The following is a 16,515-nucleotide window of genomic DNA, read 5'->3' as shown; positions in this document are numbered from 1 at the left end:
TACATTATCTCCGCTTCCAGGGGGAAACCTCCAAGGAATGTGAGGTGTGCTGTAGAGGAGGACCACGGCTCTGCTGTGTCCCTTGTCCGAGAGCCTTTCGTGAAGACTCGCATCCCGCCTGCAGAGGCTGAGAGGTTAGTGAGACCCAGCCCCGCCTTCCGCACGCCCACTCTGCCCGCTTCTGCTCTGGTCGCCCATCTCCGGGCAGAAAAGCCGGATGTGTAAGCATCGTGGCTCAGGTGTGGCCCAGAACAGCTGGATGGGGCGGCAGCCTATGTTCCGTCTGATATCAGTGTCTGGCATCTGGCTCTCTGAGTCTGCGACCAAGCCTCCTTGACTCCACAAGGCCACTGCCCGTGGGAGGTGCCCTTTCCTGGTTTTGCAACCCTGCCTCCTGTCCCAGGGGCTTGGGAATGGGAACCGTCAGTTTGTGATCTGCAACTGTTCAGAAAGGTAGGAAACGTGGCCTGGTCCGTGCATGTTACCATGGGCTCAACAGGCTGTTAGAGGCCTTGGTCCCCAAGGGTTAAGGCCCAGATTCGACCCTTGGGCGCTGCACGCAGGACTCCCAGCAGCTCAGACAGGGAAAAGAGGACCCACCACTCACCCTGACCCTGCCCTCCACGCACGGAGCCCCCTGTTGCCACCCTCGATGGGAGGACGGTCATGGGCTCAGGCCCCACGTGGGGGTCCTGGAGACTCCGGGAGGGTCCCCTTCATCTCCCAGCTGTATCCATCAGCCATGTCTAAAAGGAGAACAATGGCAGCAGTAGGGACGGCGGCTATTTCCAGGGGCCTTGTCCCCCGCTCTCTTCTGCCTGTCCTCTCAGGAACCTGTGGAGTTGCACCTTCTGCAGGATGGAGTCTTCAGGAAGGCAGCAGTGTCACGGGAAATCTGAGGTCCTGGAGGGGCTGCTACAGCCTGAGGAGCAGTTGGTGAGCTGGGTGCGAACTCCACCTTCCCCCTGACAGCGAGAAGTCCGACGGGACGAGGGAGAGGGGAAGGGCACCCGAGGGAGCTTTTGGCGTCTCTCTTCTGAGGATGGAGATTCGGTGCCTGAACATAGTTCAACGCACACCGCTGTCCTTTGGCAAATGTGGCTGGGTCTGCCTGGGCACAGGCCTGGCTTCACTTTCTCTGAGCTGCATTTCACTCTAAAAGGTCTCTTCACATTTTACAGAAATGTGGGTTCCTCCTCTTGAAGGCCTACTGTCACCCACAAAGCTCCTTTTTTGCAGAAACCCCGCATAATATAAGTCATGTTTTTTGATTCTCGTCCTCCGGGCATCTCTCTTATGTACAACTCTTTCTGGAATTTTGGAGTGTGACTCCTGCAGGCACCCCTGCTTGCAGAGAGAGGGTTTGGCTGCAGACTGTGGAGAAGGACTCCCTGGGTCCCACTCCACCTGCTGCGTCCTGGTTCTGGGACACCGGGCCACTTGTTCCGCCTCCCATGTACCTTAGTTTCATCCTCTCTTAGGTGGAAACGTCTTTCTTACAGATAGCACAGGGTTTAGAGCCCCCTCTCAGGGGACTTCGAGTCCAGCTCTACCACTGTTTAGCCTTGAAATCCTGGGTAGGCGGCTGAACTTCTCCATCCCCTGGTTTTGTCATCTAGAAAATGGGGGTAATGACAGCCCCTGCATCATTGGGTTGTTGTAGGATCACGAGTCAATATCATGGCAGTGCCTAGAACGGTGCCTGGCATAGACATGGCAGATGGTAATATCATTACCACCCTGGACGTGAAGGCTTGTTATATTTCAGGATCCATTATATTACCGGATCCATTATAATTCAGGATCCAGTTACATTACTGGATCCATTCCAGTAACAATGGCTGTGCTAATATCACCCCTTTGGTGGCTTTGTCCCTAGATTTGCGATTATGGAGAGCCCTTTAAGGAAGCCGTGTGGTTGGACCTGGTTAAGGAAAGGTTGACTGAGAAAGTGTATACGGTGCCGTGCTTTGTGCGGGACGCGCACCTGATCTTTCACAACCATAAAATGTTTTACAAGGTAAAGGGCGTCTCCTCTTTCTTTTGCATGTCCTTTCCAATTTTCCCTAATTTCCGGGACAGCAGAACTCTGCAAGAGTTGTACGGACCTTGTCCCAGAGAGAGGTCAAAAAGAGTAGGATTACAGAAGAAAACAGCCTGTAAATTCCAGCGGTGGTGAGGAGGATGTCCGAGGGGATAGCGAGCAGGACAGGGAAGAATCCTTGTAAACAACACCTGAAAAAAAGCTCCATCCTCCGCTCGAGGACAGACAAGAGAGTCCCACCGAGGACAATCCATTTCATCCTGCCTCCTCGTTCAAACAGAGAGGAAAGGTAGTTAACGGTTACATTGTTCTGCATGCCTCAGAAATACAGAACTCAATGAATGAACTAAACTTGATGAAATAACTTAAACTCCCAGAATCCTCATACTAGGATTGTTCTACTCCTAAATTTCCCAGTGGCCCCAAACATCCAGACTTGTCTCAGGTGGTGGTGGCTTCATCCTTTGTCAGTAGGGAGAGACAACTGCTATTGTGCAAGCCGACGCGTTCTTAACTTTACTTTGCTGAGTTTATCCTGATTTTTTCCTATCATTTGTGCAGATATTTCTTGGGAAGTACCTAAGGAAGATTTATACCTCCACCCAGCCTCCTTCCCCTTCTTCCCATGGCACAAGCTGGCCTGCTCCCAAACCACAAACTGTAAACTGATGTCTGTGCAGGGAGCTGGAGGGAGAAAGAGTCTACCCAGGGTGCCCCTCCATGCCTGGCCCAGTCTTAGCCTTGGAGAACGGAACACTCATCTTTCCTTCCGAGAGTGGGGCTGTCAAGAAATGCTTTATCTTTATCTATTTTACACCAAGTTCGGGCTTTGCTGTGATCAAAATCAGCTCTCCAGCCCTGACCATTTGTCAGTTCCAAGTTAGGAACTGGGCAGAGGCTCATCCATTTCAATATTATGGCAGCAGCATTTCCCCCCCAAACTACACACACACACACACATACACATACACACACACACACACACACACACACACACACACACTGCCTGGGTGATGGGGAAGCACTGCATTCAGGACAGGGAGGGCGGGGTTCCAAAAAATGCAAGTGATTTGATGGTCCTGATTCTTTGTCCTTAGACACCTGTTTGTTTGCCTTTTTTTTTTTTTTTTTGTCTTTCAGGCTTCTGACTTTGGTCAGATAGGATTGGACTTGGAGGCAGAATTTGAAAAGGACCTCAAAGAGATGTTTATTTTTTGCAAAGCCAATGAGAACAGCTTCCAGACCCTTTGACCCTGTTCTAGAAAAACTAAGGCACCCCAACTTCAGGATCCAGATGATGTGACCCTGGCCATCTTTAGACAGCCAGTGAGTCTAGAATGTTATTGGCTGCCCTCTTGACTCAAAGCCAGAGCCTTGTACCATCATCACACCTGTCTTTTCTTTCTACACCTAAAAGTGTGTGTGTGTGTGTGTGTGTGTGTGTGTGTGTGAAATACACTTCTCATCCCCATCTAAGGCCTCTTCCTTCTCAATATTTACATCTCTCTTCTCCCACAGTATATATACTCATTTGTTCAACTAAAACAATACTACAACAATAACTTCAGAATTTCTACCCTCACATCACTATGAAAAAGAAACTAAACTGAATTCTAAAGTTGTATGCAATTGATTTTTGTATATATATGTATATATATATATATATATATATATATATATATATATATATTTCAATATCATTGCAGAGAGTGTTTTTCAGAATTTTTGTTCCTGTACTTATGAAAGAGGTTGGTCCTCACACTTTTATGTCCTGTCATAATCAGATGTAGGGCCACCCCAGCTGGGTACGATAATCCCTAACATCTTCTACCTTTTTATATGCTCCGGAATAGTTTATAATGTTTTCAAAGAACCAGCTCATAAAATTATATAGCCCATCATTCTTTTGAGAAGTAATATTGACCATGATCTCTGCTTTTTCATGGTCATTCAACTATTCAGGTATTCTCTTGCTTTTGAATCAGGTCCACTTTTATAGTTTTCTATGAAGTCATTCATGCATGAGTTGTTTGTAGTTAGCCTTATTTCTGCCATATCATTTTATTCCTTCTCTTTGGAATACTTTCCCATGATTTTTGTCGACATTTTCTTTGTCTTCACCTTCTACTCTGGAAGGCATCTGTAACAGTTTTTAATTCTCCCAATATTTACCTGCAAGTTTTGTGAATGTATTTTTAACTTATTTTTTAAATGTCAGAGCCAGGGGGCACCTGGGTGGCTCAGTGAGCTGAGCATCTGACTCTTGATTTCCGCTCAGGTCATGATCCCAGGGTGGTGGGATCAAGCCCCATGTTGCACTCTGCACTGACACTGAAGGGCCTGCTTGGGATTCTCTCTCTCTTCCCCCCTCCCCCTACTTCTAAAAATAAATAAATAAATAAGTAAACTTAAAAAAATAAAAAATAGGGGTACTTGGGTGGCTCAGTCAGTTGGGCATCTGACTTCAGCTCAGGTCATGATCTCACGGTTCATGAATTCAAGCCCCGCATCGGGCTCTGTGTTGACAGCTCAGAGCCTGGAGCCTGCTTTGAGTTCTGTGTCTCCCTCTCTCTCTGCCCCTCCCTTGCTCACTCTCGTGTCTCTGTCTCTGTCTCTGTCTCTGTCTCTGTCTCTCTCTCTCTCTCAAAAATAGATAAAAAATAAAATAAATAAAATAAAAAACAAAATAAAATATCTTTAATGAGCCACACATTTAGGCCAAAGTAATTTTCACCTTTTGTACCTCTCAGTCCCCTTATTCCAGTCTATTCACTGTTTTACAATGTAGCTCTTTATGATAATTAGTAAATGTTCACTTTTACTCTATATTAATTATTTTAATTTTATTCAATTATATATGTCATTACTTTGTTATTTTTACATTGCATAAATCATTTGTTATGTCAAATATACACCAGAATTGAAAAGCAAAAGTTAAAAATGTGTGTAATACAATCACCCATGTTCGTGAGAGCAATATTAATGGTGTGAATTAAAGTCTTTTTTTGCCGTGACTTTGCCTTGCTTCTTTTTCGGCTCCTTCTTCCCATCAGTGAAGTATATGTTTAACTAACTTTAAAAGAAGGAGCACCCGGGTGGCTCAGTCAGTTGAGCGTCTGACTTCAGCTCAGATCATGATCTTATGGTTCATGAGTTTGAAATTTAGCATCGAGCTCTGTGCTGACAGCTCAGAGCCAAGAGCCTGCTTCGGATTCTGTGTCTCTCTGCCCACCCCCCTCCACTCACACTCTGTCTCTCTCTCTCAAAAAAAATAAAACTTAAAAAAAATTGTTTTAAGTAATTTTAGAAGAAAAGTTCCCGGGTGGCATGTTTTCTGAATCTGCACAGCTCTGAATGTCTTCTTTTGTTTTCCTAAACTCACTACTGGGGTACAATATGTATTTTATCACAACTTCTCACCTTCAAAATCGATTTAGACTTTGGCCCACTGTGTCTGGGCATTTTATCCTACAACGGTGAAGCCTGCATTCAGCCAGAATTCCATTTCTTTGTCGGTATGTGGACACATCCAGTTTCCCCTTTCTCTCTATCGCTATATATTTTTGACAGGATAGGATTCAATGTAATATTCTTATCATTGATCTTGCCTAGCACACTGAGCCCTTACAATATACATCCCTGCTTCTTTTTTTTCAGCAGCTGCATTAAATCTTTCTGATCCTTTTGTTCTGGGCTCTCTTTCAAGAACATCTATTATCCATATGCTAGCTATCCATTCTCTGTCCTCCTTATTTATCATTTTAAAAAAAGAAAAAATAAATTCTGGGAAGCACTCTTCTTCTGAGGTCATTTGTCTAAGCCTTAAACATACTAACTTAAAACAACTGCAAGTCTGTGGTCAATCTTTGTGAACTAATGATTTTTTTTTTATCATTTGAATAATGCTAAGCTCTATCTGTTGACCAAGTAAACTTTTCCTACCACAATGCTTTTCTTCTCTGAAGACAAAAGTAAAAAGCTTTCTGCAACGACTAAGTTGTCCTGATCTGTGTTTTTGATTTTTTTTTTCACTCTTACTTAGTGCCAGTGGAGAAGTGTTATGGACTAAATTGTGTCCTCCCATCAAATTCTTATATTGAGGCCCTAACCCCCACTGTGACGTACTTGGACACAGGGCTTGGAAGAGGGTGTTAATGGTTGGATGAGGTCACAAGCGTAGGCTTGAATAAGATTAGTGCCCTTATAAAAAGAGGAAGAGGCCCCAGAGATCATCCTACATGCGCAGAAGAAGGGCATGTGAGGAGAGGAGGAAGGAGGAGGCCCCACTCCAAGCCAGGAGCAAAATCTCACCAGGAATGGAGTCCGCTGGCACCTCCATCTGGGACCTCCAACCTCCAGGCCCGTGAAAAATAAATGCCTATTGTCCAAGGTGCCCAGGCCGTGGGGCTGTGTTGTGGCAGCCAGAGCTGACTGATACAAGCGGTGAGGGCCACCTTCGGCGCCCAATGTCCTCCTCCAAGAGGCACTCTGTGGGGAGTGTGTTGGCGTTCCCATTTCAGCACCTGGTGTCGCAGACTAATAGACAATGAACAGAGATTCCCCAGTGTTTCCACAGCAGTGTGAACTACCATACGGACTGACTTCACCTACGATCCAGGAAAGGGTGGAGGCAGTTTGAACCCTGACTTCAGAAAAGCTTGTAATGAAATAGAATTCCTTTTATTATGTGGGAAGAGGACACACATGATCACAAAGACTGCCACTCCTGATGCCATTCTGGGAGGGAAGGGTGGGTCCTAGATATGGTCATCCCTTCGGTACAGATTTCTCCTCCTAGCACATTCTTGGTGTCTCATGACAAAAGATCCCCCCACTCCAGTGGCTTACCAGTGGCCAGGATTGCTGGGTACTAAATGATCTCACATCCAGGGGTGGCTGTGTGGCTCAATTGGTTGGGCTGAGCATCTGACTCTTGACTTTGGCTCAGGTCATGATCTTGCCGTTCATGGGATCAAGCCCTGTGTTGGGCTGTGTGCTGACAGCATGGAGCTTGCTTGGGATTCTCTCCCTCTCTCTCTCTTTCTGCCCTTCTCCTACTTATGCGCGCTCTCTCTCTCTCTCTCTCAAAATAAATAAATAAACAAAAAAAGAAAATAAACAATCTCACATCCATTGTGACCCTCATCCATTCTGGCACAGGCAAACTGAATCTCTCTCTCTCTCTCTCTCTCTCTCTCTCTCTCTCTCTTTCTCTCTCCCCTATCACAGCTCTGGCTTACTCCATACCAGGAAAAAGAAACCCAACAACACTACAAGAGTCATTTGTTTCTTTCAAATGTTTGTTTCTTTCAAATTTGTTTCTTTCAAAGTTTCAACCACTGTCAGTATAGTTGCCATGACAACCAAGACCCCGTCTCTGGAACCATCTCTCCCTTTGGCTCCCTGTTGTTGCCATACTGCTCCCCTGGTTTTCACTATTTCTACCTGTAACAGTGGGATTTGGTTTATTCTCCTGCATTCAGCTGTCCCTCATCCTCCCCACAGTGCCCTTCCCTTGAGTCCCCCCACCCACCCCAGGCCCACCCTGTGTCAGCACCGATGTCCTTAGACATTAAAAACTCTGGGTTCTCCTGGCTGGTGAATAGTGAGCATGCAGCTCTCGATCTCAGGGTTGTAAGTTCAAGCCGCACGTGGGGTGTAGAGATTATTTAAAAATAAAACCTTGAAGGCCACCTGGGTGTCTCAGTCAGGTAAGCATCCGACTCTTGGTTTTGGCTCAGGTCATGATCTCACGGTACGTGAGTCTGAACCCCGCATTGGGCTCTGTGCTGGTAGCTCAGAGCCTGGTTGGGATTCTCTCTCTCCCTCTCCCTCTCTCTGCCCCTCCCCTGCTTGCTTTGCCTGTCTTTCAAAATAAATAAATACCCTTAAAATTTTTTTTAAATAAATGAATAATAAAATCCTGAAACAACAAAAATTCTTAATGAAACCAGCAGATGCCTGCACACTCGTCAATCGCCTCCTCCCAGGGACCCCTTCTAGCTCTGCCCCCAGGCTGTTTCTCCCTTCCTGGTTCAGCTCAGTTCCATTCTGCACACCCCCCCCCCACTTCCCCTGGCCAGGGCTTGCTCAGAGCTTAGGTCTTCCCCCGCCCAAGAGTGACGGAGGAAATGTGTCTAAGAATATGTTCCCCCCTCCAGCTGATACCAGAAATTCAACCTCGGAAAACGCATTCTTAGGAGCTGGGAAGGCATGGTCTCCCGGTCAAGTACACCTGCTCTCGGGGGAGGTAGACTTAATGGGCAATCAGCATCTGGGCTGACTACCTTTCTCAAGATTCTCTCCGAGCTCTGGCAGAGCCAGGCCCTGCAAGCAGGCTCACATCCTGCAGGTGGCTTGGACCTCTGCCTCCAGCTGACCTGGTCGGTCCCGCTGTGAGACTTGACCTCTCTCCTTCCCTCCCCTGAGCCCTGAGGAGCCTGACTGCTTCTTTCCTCCTAAAGATGCTCCCACGCCATCCCATAGAGCTCCGCTCCTCCTGAAATTGGGTGTATAGGCTACGGGATTCCAGGCTCTCCCTTCTGCCATCATCCCTGGAAAAAAGAAGAGCACAGACCCTATCCATTTCAACAGCCGTACCATGTGAAGCAACCATGAGATCATAAAATCCAAGAAGCTACCATCTTCCTCACTCTTCCCCTGGTCGCAAGCAGGCCACTCGCATCTAGTAGAGGGAGTGCCACTCAAAGAAGACCCTCCCAGCATAGGATGCCTACGGGCAAGGTGCCACCAGGTGTGTCCCTTGGACAAGACCAGAGATGAGATGCATTGGCACTGGGGACAGCTTTGCTCCATGATCAGCCATTGGCATCTGATTAGAGAGAGAGAGAGCCAGGCCACCCTGTGGCACCTACAAATGCCAACACAGCCTGAATTTGCCCAGGCAGAGGCCAGAGGGCAGATTTGGCTGTTTCCATATCTGGACCATGCCTGATTTACATGCGTAGCCTGTGCCTGGGAAACCATCTCAGTTTCCAGTTCCTCAGACCTGGACCCTTTGGCCCTAGGTCTGAACTCCTTGGAAAGTTCGGGCAGAGCTGATACAAAGAAGATCATTTCCTATTACCCCAGGACAGGCTCTGAACCCAGTTCTGAGAGTGGCAGGCACTCTGGACTTCTGCGGTGACTGAGGATTTCCTTACTGTAACAAAGGCAAGGTCCCATCTGTGCTTTATTACAAACTTCAAACCTCACGGTCAATGTAGTGTAACAAGGTGCATTGAGAACTTGGGCTGGAAAGGGGGCTGTGCAGTTCAGAGGCTGGGGTCTGCGGGGAGGCCCAGCCTGGAGGTGGCCAGCAGCCTCTTCCGGCTGGATTCTGGAATCTTCCATTTGCAAGACTGAAAGGGTCCGTGGACCACCCCTTCAGAATCGCCAGGAAGCCTGTGAATATGCAGATTCCAGGGCCCCTGGCCCTGAATGGGAGTCTCTGGGACTGATGCCCAGAAAGTGGCATTTGTAACAAGCTTAACAGGTTTTCGAGGTGACCCTTTTTTTGCCACAATGAAGTCTGACTGGCATCCCTTACCCTTTGATAAGACTCAGCTTTTATCTTCTGACCCAAGAACAAATGTAGCTAATGCCTTGGAGCCTGCTACTTAATAGCAAGAGCTTCCCCGCCCTGCAGGGCGAGTTAGCACACATTTGTGCTTTGCTTGATTTCCTGGTTGTTTTGTTTGGGGGCGTGGGGGTGTTTAGCTTTAACTTTTCTAGTTTATTTAAGCATTTACTCAAATAGAACCAGCTTCCTGAAACAATAATAAGAAAAGAATGAAGGGAAAGCTAAACCAGGAGGAGAAAGCAATGGGTGGTGGGGGGAGGGAGAGGGCTGGGAAGAAAAGCAGCAGGGTGGGTCCCCTGGGGGCGGTGGGGGTGGGAGGAAGATGAGGGAGGGAAGGTTGTCACCTCACAACCGTCAACAGGATTTCAGAGAGAGAGTGGAGACATCTTTGACACGCCTTGCTGCAGGTCAATCTTGAGAGACTGGAGACACCTACATTTGTTATGAAGCTTTGCTTGGATGTTGTCCAGTATCATATTTGAATGTGAAATCACCCCGAGGTGGCTGGCGGGCACCGTCGTTGGATTTGGGCTGTAGACAGTTGCGAAGAACAAGGAATCCAGATTAGTGACAGGTCCAGGGTAGAAATGCTGTACTACAGTGGCTGCAGGGGAAGCAGGAAGTGAAGGCAGGAAGGGCCCAGAGCCGAGGACCAGAGGCCCCAAGGAGGCACTGAAGCATCTTGAAAGAAGCCCCACGGTCACCCACCATCTAGGGTCCAGGGGAGGTGAAGACAGGAAGTAGGGGAGGCGGGGGGGGGGGTGCCCCTAGTACAACCACCCCCTTCCCTCTAAGTGATTCAATGACCAAATTCCCAGTGTCTAGGCTTTTCAGGGAGTGCAGGGGGCGGGAGAAGGACTGCTATTTTCAAGGCAGAATGGGCAGAGAGTATGTATGGGGGTCAGGGGGGTCCACTCTAGGCTCTAACTTCTGTCCTAAAATACCTAAAATTGAAACACACCTTACACTGAAGACTTGCTTTGCTTCTGACCCCTGCTCCTAATCCCCGGGAAGGATTCAGAGTCCTATTTAGCTGGCAGAGCCCATCAATGGTCCACGGAGCTGAGGTCCCATTGCCCTGCATGCCTCAGCCCGGACACAGCACAGATGACTAGCTTCCATCAGGCTGACCAGAATCCACCATCCGACTCAGGCCAAGCAGGGGGATCCCCAAAGAAAATAGTGACCCCAGGGGTGCCTGGGTGGCTCAGTCGGTTGGGCGTCCGACTTTGGCTCAGGTCATGATCTCACAGTTCGTGGGTTCGAGCCCCACGTCGGGCTCTGTGCTGACAGCTTGGAACCTGCTTCGGATTCTGTGTCTCCCTCTCTCTCTGCCCCTCCTCCTCTTCTCTCTCTCTCTCTCTCTCCCCCTCTCTTTCAAAAATAAATAAACATTAAAAAAAATTTTTTTAAGAAAATAGTGACCCCAGCCCCAGCCCAGGGAGACTCTATGCCTAGGGAGACAAACCTGGGGACAGAGGGAAGCTGTGAGGACAGAATTCCTGAGACCTGGCCGCCCCTTGTTCTTCATTTCCCCAAGTATTTTTTTTTTTTTTTTTTTTTTTTGTGGGAAACCTTTAAAAGGTAGGGCAACGTTTTCTCAAAGATATTCATGGCATGACACCATTCCCACCTCACTTCCCCACTCCACCCCTCCCCCAGCTCCCTGGGGTGGAAATTCCTGATCTAGCCCACGAGCCGGCCCTGGTGACATTCCAGATGAGAGGCAGGAAGTCAGCAAACATCCACAGCCCATGATTGGGCCCTCGATTTTCTGGCTGTGTCGTGAGGTGGCATAAATGCAGAATGGGGCACATGTCCTCACCTCCGCTGGAAAACCATCATTGCCCAGGTTTTGCGTTAGCTTCCCTGGGGTCCCCACTTCTACCTTTTGCCAACCCCCATCCCAACCACACCAATTCCTCTCCCCTTTGCTGGGTCCTCTGCCCCTCACTCACCCCCCTCACTGTTCCTGGACACCAGGGGCTCCTGCTCATTGGCGGGGGCTCCTGCCACATTTCCCGTGGCATTTCCCTGGGCCTGGAAGTTTCCTGCCCCTACAAGCACCCATGGTTCACTCTCTCATACTTAAGTCTTTTGCTCAAATCTCTCCTTCTTGGGGAAGTTTACCCTGTCTTGCCCCTACCCCTGCAACCCTGCCCTCACCTGGCCCTCTCACTCCCTCTTACCTGTTTCCTTTGTTTCCCCGCTCTCAGGGAAATGCCTGTCTTACCCTACAGAAGTAAGAAGGGAAAACCAGGGGTCTTTTTATGGTTTCCTTCAATTGTAGAGAACTGTAGAGCACCCCTGAGCCCACGAAGCCATGGATTCCATGGCCATCTGTAACACTGAGTGTGTTTAGAAGGTGAGAAGGGGAATGGGGTGCCATATGCCTCAACTCCTAAAAATTCCCAGAGAAAAATATTTTTTGTAAATGCCAGAAATATGATTGGACTGCTCATGAAATCAGCTGACATGAATCATGATTCTGTTTGTTCTGAAACCATAAAAATCACAACTTTTCATCATGATAGAAATTAAAAAAAAAAAAAAACTAACGTGTGCAGCAAATAGTTCTAGAACAATTGGCTCTCCATATGTAAAAAAATTAAAAAGAAAACAAAAGAAAATCCACCTCATAATCTCATACCACATACAAAAATCAAATGGATCATAGGGGCACCTGGGTGGTTCAGTAGGTCAAGCGTCCGACTCTTGATTTCAGCTCAGGTCACCATCTCACAGTTCATGAGATTGAGCCCTGCATTGGGCTCTGCCCTGACATCGTGGAGCTTGCTTGGTATTGTCTTTCTTTCCGTCTCTCTCTGTCCTCCACTGCTGATGTTCTCACTCTCTCTCTCTCAAAATAAATAAATAAACTTTAAAAAAAATGGATCATAGACCAAATTGTAACAGGTAGCACAATAAGCTTCTAGAAGAAATATGAGAGAGGATATCTGAGACTGTGGTCAGCAGGATGACTTCCCAAAGATGTCCATTCCCTAATCCCCTAGAACCTGTGGATATGTTAAGTTCTATGGCAGAGGGACTTTGCAGATGTAATTAAAGTTACAGACTTTAAAGTATGGAGAGTATCTAAGTGAGCCTAATCTAATCATGTGATCCCTTAAAAGCAGAGAACTTTCTCCAGCTACAGCAGAAGAGAAAATTAGAGATTCCAAGTATAGAAGGATTCCCCGTACTCTTACTGGCTCTGAGAGTTAGGCCCCCAAGTGCGAACATCAGAGAGAAGCCTTTGGGAGCTAAGGGCAGCCCCGGCTGAAACTGACAAGGAAATGGAGATCCCAGTCCTGTGACCTCAAGGAAATGGGGCCTACCAACAACCTGAATGAACTTGGATTCTTCCAAGGAAGTGGATTCTTCTTGAGCCTCTCAGCAAGAGCTCAGCCAACCAACACCTAGATTTTGGCCTTTTGAAACCCAGAGCAGAGAAACTGGCCAAGGAAACCACACTTCTGACCTATAGAACCGTGAAATAACAAATTTGGGTTGTCTTAGGCCACTCAACTTGTAGTAATTTGCTACAGCAGTAATAGAAAACTAATAGAGACCTTGGGTTAGACAAAGATTTTAGATAGGACATTAAAAAAAAAAAAAAACATGACCTGTAAGAGAAAAAAAAATATATGAATTGAACTTGATCAAAATGAAAACCTACTGTTCTTTGGAAGAGACTTTTAGGAAAATAACAACAACAAACAACCAAGCCAAGACCAAAAGAAAATTTTTACAAAACACGTATCTGCTGAAGGACTCAAATCCAGAATATACAAAAAAATCTTGCAACTTGGTAATTGAAGAGACACAACGGCCAATTTTTCTTTCCAGTGGGGAGGGCAGAAGATTTGAGCAGATGCTTTGTCAAAGAAGAAACATAAATGGCAAATTAAGCACACAGAAAGATGCTCAGCATCACTGGCCATCAGGGAAATGCAAATTAAAGCCCCAGGGAGATAGCATTATATACCCATCCACATGGCTAAAATTTAAAAGACTGACAATACCAAGAGGAAACAAGGATGCAGAACAACCAGGAATCACACGTATGGCTGTTGGGAATGCAAAATGGTACAGCCATGTTGGAAAACAGTCTCGGTAGTTTTTGTAAAATTAAACCTATGATTATCATTTCCTCCAGTAATCCCCCTGTAGGTATTGAAACGAAAACACGGGTCCACATCGGGGCTCCTGGGCGGCTCAGTCGGTTAAGCATCCAACTTCGGCTCAGGTCATGATCTCATGGTCTGTGAGTTCGAGCTCCACGTCGGGCTCTGTGCTGTCAGTTCAGAGCCTGGAACCTGCTTCCGATTCTGTGTCTCCCTCTCTCTCTGCCCCTCCCCCATTCTCTCTCTCTCTCTCTCTCTCTCTCTCTCTCTCAAAAAATGAATAAATGTTAAAAAAATCAAAAACATAGGTCCACATAAAGACCTGTACATAGATGTCCATAGCAACTTTATTTGTAAGGGCCAAAGACTAAATTGGGAAGTGACCCAAATGTCCATCAACAGGTAGACTGGTCAAGAAATTGTGGTTCGTTCCTGCAATAAATGTACATAGTCTGCAATAAACACCACTCAGCAATAAATAACCAAGTATTCGTGCAACAACATGGATGATCTCAAGAGCATTATATTTGCTGAAGAAAGCCTGACTCATAAGGCGGGTGCATTAGTCTTCCAGAGTTGCCGTGATAAAATCTCAGAGACTGGGTGACTGAGACCACGGAAATGTATTTATTTTCTCACAGTTCTAGAAGCCAGAAGTCCAAGATCAAAGAGTCAGCAAGGTTGGTTTCTGGGGAGAGCTCTCTTCCTGGCTTGCTCACAGCTACCTTCTGGCTGTGTCCCTACATGGCCTTTTCGTGTGTGTGTGTGTGTGTGTGTGTGTGTGTGTGGAGAGAGATTTCTATTGTTGCTTCTTATAAGGACAGCAAACACTGGATTTGGGTCCACTCAAATGACCTCATTTAACCTTAATTATCTTGTGAGAGGCCCTATCTCCAAATATAGTCATATCCTAAGGTCCTTGGGATTAGGATTTCAATATATGAATTTGGGGAAAAAAACACAATTCAGTCCATAATAGCTGGTAATGGTATAATTTCATTTATCTGATGCCAATTGTATGACCTTCTAGAGAAGGAAAAAGGAGAGGAACAAAACACAAATTGGTAGTTGCTCTGGGCTGGGGGCCAGGGTTAGAGGAGGGAACTGACTGCCAGGGGGCCAAAAGGAACTTCCTGGGGTGAAGAAACTGTTCTCTGTCTTTCTCTTTTTTTTTAAAGTTTATTTATTTTGACAGAGACAGAGAGCAAGGGGGAAGGGGCAGAGACCGAGGGAGACAGGATCTGAAGTTGGCCCGGCGCTGAGAGCAGAGAGCCCGATGCAGGGCTCCGACTCACAAACTGCCAAAGTCAGACGCTAAACCAACTGAGCTGCCCAGGCGCCCCAAGAAACTGTTCTCTGTCTTGAGGGTATTGGTATCACGTAGCTCTCTACTTTTGTCAAGACTCACGGAACCTACATCCAAAAGGGGTGAATTTTACTGTATGTAAATTATGCCTCCATAAGCCTGACTTCAAAAAACCACACAATCAAGCAGTCGGATCCCTCCCTCCCCCCAAAGTCAGACCCCCCACTTGGGTCCCGCTTGGTCCACAGGGTCCCCAAGATTTGATCATTCTTGTCACTTGCGCTTTTGACAGTAACAGATGTGTTTTCTAGACTTTTTCCGCCAAGACCTCTGTAGTGGAGGATCCATTTACAGGTGCAGTTACCGGGAAGAAGGCTCTGTGTCTTTATGATCCCTACAACTCCAGATAAGGATTTAGAATTAATCCAGACTATATTTCATTGCCCGTGTAGGCGAGTCTTAAACACAAACAACAACAAAAAACCCAAACAAACAAAAAACAAAAAGCAAAAACAAAAACAAACAAAAAACCCAAAAAACGAGAAACAAAAACAAGAACAAAAAACAAAAAACAACACCTTTATTTCTTCTTAGATCTTTAGTTTTCCTATATTTTACCAGAAACCAGTGGCTGAATTCTCTAAAGTAAGGACGCGCCAGCTGCCATTCTCAGAAGTGCTGACAACGGAGACGACAGAAAACAAACACACACTCATCCCAGACCTCTCTGGCAGCAGTTACTAACCTTCTTGGTGTGGAGACGAGCATTTCTCAGCAAGATTGGGAACAGCACGCGCCTAAGGCGCTCCTGCCGCGGCTTGCTGTTCCAGGCCTCCCACATGGCTGAGTGCAATTCAGAAAACGCCCTAGGATTGAAGACTCCTCAATCCTAATGCTCTACCTGGATACCCAAGCAACTGCAAGAAGTCACAGCCCGCTGGATTATGTTTAGCTGGCCGCTTGCCAAGAGTGGAGTAAACAAATGGAAGAAAGAGCTGATGCGTCAGACTGTTGATCATAATTAGCCTTTCAAAGACTTTTCCAGAGAATTCTTTCACTTTGGGTCATTTATGCTGTCATATATCATTGAGTCGAGGACACCACAGATTGTAAGGAGGGGGAAACAATTGCAAATTAAACTGTGTCACCCTGATTTCTTATTTCTTAGGGACTGCATTGTGTACTTATTCAAAAGCTTTTAAACTTTAGACTTTTTTTTAGCCCATATCACCCATGAGCCAATAAAAATATATATGCAAAGAAAACTGGTCAGTTAGGGTGTTTCTCAAACCTATTCAGTCCAATTTTCTTGAATCGCATTTCAAATCAAAGTCGTCAAATTCCGTGTTTTGCCAGACTATCGTCTGCTAGGCCAAGGTTAGCAAACTCTGCAAAAGGCCAGAAGATAGCAAATAATTTGGGCCTTGGAGGCCATACACCAACTCAACACTGCTGT

The 16,515-nt window shown here is 46.6% G+C and overlaps 1 protein-coding gene across 1 annotated transcript in view; it reads left to right on the top strand.

Moving 5' to 3' along the window:
- The window catches only part of SP110 (SP110 nuclear body protein), a 36,015-nt gene extending 32,369 nt beyond the window's left edge, over nt 1-3,646 (top strand). The window contains 5 exon segments of the mRNA XM_042995582.1: nt 21-112; nt 114-134; nt 831-936; nt 1,880-2,020; nt 3,185-3,646. Coding sequence (XP_042851516.1) covers nt 21-112; nt 114-134; nt 831-936; nt 1,880-2,020; nt 3,185-3,295 — 471 coding nt within the window. The 3' untranslated portion in view covers nt 3,296-3,646.
- Nucleotides 3,647-16,515: the final 12,869 nt, after the last annotated feature.

This window comes from Panthera tigris, chromosome C1, assembly GCF_018350195.1.
Source record: "Panthera tigris isolate Pti1 chromosome C1, P.tigris_Pti1_mat1.1, whole genome shotgun sequence".
Taxonomy (NCBI): Eukaryota; Metazoa; Chordata; class Mammalia; order Carnivora; family Felidae; genus Panthera; species Panthera tigris.
Note: the sequence above shows the minus strand (reverse complement) of the source record. Positions and strands in the feature narration are given on the sequence as shown.